Below are 6,017 nucleotides of genomic sequence, written 5' to 3'. Positions count from 1 at the left end.
GATTTTTTTCGATTTCTTAATTTTGGGTGGAAATGGACAGAAATGTCATGAAACGTGAAGAAATTGTGTTTTTAAACAAGCAGGGGACAGCGAGCATATGCCAGCGCGTCATGTGACAGTGAGCATGCCACTAAGTAATGTCTTTTTTTTTTTCGCTTTAAAACATTGATGACGGGCTTCCGAATGGTCTAAAATATTACAAGTTTATAGCTTTACAACACTAACTAGCAGCAAAAATTTCAGATATAGTTAGTCACCTCCATGGGTGCTATTAAAATTCCAATGTTTCGAATACTTCGTATGAGCGGGTATACATATTTTCTGTCCAAATTTCAAGTTGATATCTCCATTTTTGCACAAACTAGAGTGTTTACAAAGTTTTTCTATGAAAAACGGAAAAACAAGAGTATTTCGAAAACTTTGTATGAACTGGTATAATATGTTTTGATTGATTTAGATGGAAGGCGTCGAAATGAATATTGAAAAAAAAATTAATCGAAATCGGTCCACTAGGTTTGAAGATATTTGCGAAAAACAATTGATAAATGAATCACTATCAATGAAACCATTCATCTCCATAATTATTATTAAGAATCCAAGTTCATGGGGTGTTGGAGAAAACAATAAACTGCACTAGGTTATTGTCAATACGCGACGTTTCGCTTGTAATTCAAGCTTTCTGAGGCTCTTGATATTTAAGTACATAGTCACATTATTCTCTAATGAAATGCATGCCGAGATCTTTAAACACATCTGTAAGTAAATAAAAAACGTAAAACCTGACTAGCAACATGTGATGACTGATCGAAGTGACAGATGATAGTCGTATGAGATTGTTGCTAGTCAGGTTTTACGTTTTTTATTCACTTACAGATGCGTTTAAATATCTCGACATGCATTTCATTAGAGAATAATGTAACTATGTACTTAAATGTCAAGAGCCTGAGGAAGTTTGAATTACAATAAGCGAAACGTCGCGTATTGACAATAACATAGTGCAGTTTATTGTTTTCTCCAATACCCCATGAACTTGGATTCTTAAATGAATCACTTTTTCTCAAAAACTATTAGCTCGATCGGGCTGAAATTTTGCATAGAGCTAATCCTTATTAGCACCTATAATCTGACATTTCAATTTTTTTAGAATTACTTTAGCTACTTAGTTACTTGATTTTCTAACAATTGACCACTGGGAAGGTGGTTGGCAGTGGACGTGATCACATACAGATATGGTCGCCAGACTTCGTATTTTTACGTTGCAGATGTTTCTACATAATTTCCAATCAAAATTAGAGAATGTGAAAAACGAACGATTGCAATGCTTGCATTCGGAAGCAAAAATATCTGTATGTGTGTAAGTATGTATATGCATGCTAATAAATTTTCCACCATTTACTCATTTCAGTTATTTGAATTGAAAAAGAATTCGATCTCCTTTTCACTCCTTGCTCGTTGAATACTCACCTTGAAGTCAACAAGCTCGCCTAACTTCAGTCAGATATCTGACACTCAGCCAATGGCTGTGCGGCTACTCTTAAAAAAAAAGACATCCAACACGTTGGTAAACACGTTGTGGCCGCTCCATTCAGTACTCCATTATTTATATTCATCCAATTGATTAAACAATCAAGTGATAAAGCATGGTTGACAGCGACGACGAAGTCCCCCAATTGAGTGCGTCTACCCTCGCAGCCCTCCAGGAATATTACACAGAGTGTCAAGAAAGAGAAGACCAAATGAAAAAGATAATGAATAACGATCGAGTAAACAATGGGCAAGAAGAAATTGACAATGTCACCTTTGGCGAGGACTGGGTATGGGATTAGATAAAAAATAATTACTTTTCAGGCACAATCTAGTCATTAATAATTAATGAGGGACTTCATTATTTTACAGCAACTGAGTCAATTTTGGTACGACGATGAGACAGTAAATACTTTAGTTAAGGGTGCAATACGAGCTACAGGAGTTGATGGGAAAATCGGGCTTATATCGTGTCCGACGTTGTATAAATCATTGAAGAGAAATGCTGGAGATAGGACGGGTAATAAGAAAAATACTCCACTTCTTCAAAAAAAACTCCACCTTCCTCAGCCATTAACCGTCATAACAGCAATTTAAATACAAATCAATAAAGGAAAGAATCCAAAGAAAAATGAAACAATTCTTCCACTAATTGCCAACGTTTCGAACACAAAGTGTTCTTCATCCGGGCATTCATTTATTCTAATAATCAACCCATTAGTTACTTAAAGGTTGTGACAAAAATATCTTTAACCAAAGAATTTTCCGACTTGTGCAAAGCACAAACATCCAACAGACACTTGTTAGAGCACCTCATAACTGTCATCTACAAGTTACACGCAAGGATGGCTGAGGAAGGTGGAGTTTTTTGAAGGTGAATGGAAACGGTTGGAATAATTTTTGAAGAAAAATACTCTGTTGAGATTGAATAAGAGATCGTCAAGGTATGCCTAAATTCTTTCTCTCTTTATTTTAGTGACATTATTCGAGTATGATACGAGATTCTCAATATTTGTAAAAGATTTTGTGCGATACGATTATAAATCACCACTGAATCTACCTCGAGATATGTCGAGTATGTACGATCTCGTAATAGCAGATCCTCCATTTTTATCTGAAGAATGTTTAACAAAGACTGCAGTTACCATGAAATTTTTAACCAAGAAAAATATGGTACTCTGTACAGGTACAGTCATTTCATTCGCTTATTTCTTCTTTAGTTTAAGGGGAAATGGAACCCCTGTGTCTATATGAACTTTTAGAATTATGTTTTCTCTTGCAATAATTATTTTTTATTAATGAAACTACTTCATTGACTCAACAATGCAATGATCGAGTCGATAAAGTAATTTCATAGAAAAAAATTCTGCACCGAAGTGGTAAATTAGGATAAGTGCGAAAATGGAACTTTTTCAAGGAGACTTCAAAAACTTGACAACGTTTGAGAGAATTTCCGATTCGAGCAATAGAAAGTTTTTCAAAAAATTGCACTCATCCTAGTTTACCACTTCACTACAGAATTAATAATTGTAGGGGAGAGTGGGACAAAATGAAACAGTCGAAAAATGACTGTTTGATGCAATTCAACCAAAATAATTTTTTTTTGTTAAATATTTTTTTTATTAACTTTTGTTTATTAACTTTTTTTTAATTCTTGAGAGTACTAATGAGAATAATAATTTTCCATTCAGTAGAATGAAAAATTATGGAGAAGTTTTGACGGGAGAAGATTTTCTCAATGGATTAATTGAAAACAAAATGAAGCAGCGAAATCCAAAGTCCAGAGGAAGCTCAGGGGGAAACTCAGAGGGGGAAAAAAGGAAAATGTGATGCTGAATTTCAATCGAATGAAAAAAGAAAAGTGTAATCGGCCTAATTTAATCAATAGAATTATAAGACGAATAGAAGATTATTATTCTCATCAGTACTCTCAATAGTAAAAAAAGTTGATAAAAAAAAAATATTTAACAAAAAAAAATTTTTTTACTTGAATTGCGTCAAAAAGCTATTTTTTGACTGTTTCATTATGCCCCACTCTTCCCTAGGAGAATAAACAATTCTAAAAGTTCATAGAGACACAGGGGTTCGGTTTCGCCTTAAGAGTGTTTTTACTAAATTGAGGGATGACTCCAGGTGCTGTCATGGAGGATTTAGCTGGAAGACTCCTAGATCTCCGAAAATGTAAATTCGAGCCACACCACAAAAATAATTTAGCCAATGAATTTTATTGTTATTCTAATTTTCATTTTGATAAACTGTTGGAATGATTACATTGGCTTTATTGTGGTTAGAGTTTTGAGTATGTGTTGAGGTGAGCGTCTTGAGCGAGTTTTATGGCGTATTTGGCTGTGCCGGGTGCTGTACAGACTCCGTAACCACCGTGGCCGTAATTGTGGACAAGCTGGAAGGGATGATTTTCATTTAATTTGTTCCATTGAACAGCGCAGGGGTCAAATTTTGTTAAATATTGAATTATTTCGATAATGAGTAGCTTTAGGAGAAGTTAGATTTTTTTTTGTAATTTTCTTCTCTACAACAGAAATTGTCTTCAGCCATTTTTTTCCTGAACGCGATAGTTTTCGAGATAAACCAGCAATTAACAAAGATGACAGTATACTCTTTTAGTATTGGGTAAAAAGTCAATTTTTCATATCTGATTAAGGCGCGGGTGGATTATCTTTCGAACGTCATCTTGATTGTTTTTATTATTTTGGTAATCTGGAATGATCTTCAATTGCTATTCAGTTTTACATAGCCCTGGCGTCTCCAAAAATTATGATGGTACAATCAAAAACATGTTCAAAAAAGCTAAAGATTTTCAAAGAGCGTTTTTGAATAATATTGGGAAATAAACCCAATAGGGAGGAAATTACAAATTAATAATTTGATGTATATAATGGCTGTTAAGTCGTCATTTGTCACAGTAGTCGATGGCTGTCAGATCGTTAGCATGATAAATTATCTATTCACTATTTCTTCTTTATCGGACTTATTTACCAATCTTTATTAAAACGCTCTTTGAAAATGTTCAATTTTTTTCTACTTTTTTTTATTGTACAATCATAATTTTTAGGGACTCCTGCGTGATGTAAAAACAAATGGAAATTGTGATATATTTTACATTATGAAGATGGAAAAATAATCGAGATAACGTTCGAAAGATAATCCACCCTGGCCTTAAATGACAAATTATTTCGATATAATGAGTGATTTTGGGATAAAATGTAGAAAAACATTGTGAGCTTCGTAATATTTTCTCTTAAAACCATTCGGTTCTAATTTCATGAATTGAAAATGGATAGAATTAGCAAAACATCAGCATCTTTGATATCTAACATACAGTAGCAGATCGACGTCCATTTGAAATTTTTTCAATTTCCACTCGGACCCCTCCGTCTCTATGTGGCCGAAGCCCCACTAGACTCTCGATCACTTCTGCATTCTTGAGTGAAGGCACGAGACTAGTGCATCTCTCATGAATGGCTCTAGTTTCATGGGCACACGGAGACATTCTCGTAGAATCATAATTCCTGGATCCACCCAGAGTGCAGGACCCATCTATTCCGGGGATGATGTACGTATCCAATTCGCCGTAGAAGAAAGTCTTTAGCCATGGAGCTTTCACCTACATATTAATATAATGATTCTCCACTTGCCATTACCATATGATAATTCAATCTATTTATTTATTTTTTTTATTATTGTTTAAAGGGCAGAAATCATCTATTTATTTGAGAGTTAAATTAAGGGAGATGTGACCTTCAGTACTTGTCCTCTCATGGGAACCATTCGTCTGTCTCCACTGAGTTCTGTAGCCCCCAGACCCGCGCAGTTTATTATGACATCATAGTCGTCAATTAATTCATTCACGTTGTATAATTTTCGTTTGTAGAATTTCGTGCCGGTCTGTTCAAGTCTATAACACGCGATAATTAGCTAGACTGCATATGGAGGATAAAACAAGCAGTTTTTACTTTTTGTCTTATTAGCCTTTCTCTTTCTTTTATTCCTACCAATTCCATTGGTACTAAGCTTCCAAATGGACCCTTATTAATTCCCTATACCCTGGCGATTGAGGTTCCATGGTACATCCATGTTGTAGCATGGATGTAGCATGGATGTGCATGGATTTCATTTTAAGGCGAAAAATGGGCCAAAAATGATTGGAATATAATCAAAAAATTATTTACATGCTGATAGACAAACAATTGGTCCCAATTAATACCCATTAATAGGTTATTTTGTATAATTAGGAGAAATTATTGATGGTGTGCTGTGTGGTAAAGAAGCTCAGATGGGAAATGCCGCGAGATGGCGCCAGTGTTAAATTATCGAGTCTGCGGGAAACTGTCAGCACTCGCAGACATATTTTTTATTCTATTTCACTTATGAATATTAGATAGGTTTGGGGGGGCAGGGGGGTTGATTTGGAATATTAGCACCAATCCATTTTGCCCCATTTGGCGAATTTCGCAATACATTATTGTGGGGGG

The 6,017-nt window shown here is 34.9% G+C and overlaps 2 protein-coding genes across 2 annotated transcripts in view; one reads left to right on the top strand and one right to left on the bottom strand.

Moving 5' to 3' along the window:
- Positions 1-1,501: 1,501 nt before the first annotated feature.
- On the top strand, positions 1,502-3,794 carry LOC107041943 (EEF1A lysine methyltransferase 1). The gene is made up of 4 exons (XM_015262768.2): positions 1,502-1,814; positions 1,897-2,044; positions 2,501-2,710; positions 3,658-3,794. Exons 1-4 carry the CDS (start codon positions 1,641-1,643, stop codon positions 3,789-3,791), a joined length of 666 nt encoding a protein of 221 aa, XP_015118254.1. The 5' UTR covers positions 1,502-1,640; the 3' UTR covers positions 3,792-3,794.
- Positions 3,747-6,017, bottom strand: part of LOC107041942 (D-aspartate oxidase) — a 22,246-nt gene continuing 19,975 nt past the window's right edge. The window contains exons 4-6 of the mRNA XM_015262767.1: positions 5,284-5,440; positions 4,865-5,149; positions 3,747-3,925 (exon numbers count right to left, since the gene is read on the bottom strand). Coding sequence (XP_015118253.1) covers positions 3,812-3,925; positions 4,865-5,149; positions 5,284-5,440 — 556 coding nt within the window. The 3' untranslated portion in view covers positions 3,747-3,811. The remainder of the gene's footprint in view (positions 3,926-4,864; positions 5,150-5,283; positions 5,441-6,017) is intronic.

The sequence above is a fragment of the Diachasma alloeum genome, unplaced genomic scaffold, assembly GCF_001412515.2.
Source record: "Diachasma alloeum isolate Michigan unplaced genomic scaffold, Dall2.0 Dall_scaffold_00394, whole genome shotgun sequence".
Classification (NCBI taxonomy): Eukaryota; Metazoa; Arthropoda; class Insecta; order Hymenoptera; family Braconidae; genus Diachasma; species Diachasma alloeum.
This window is presented reverse-complemented; position numbering and strand designations above follow the sequence as displayed.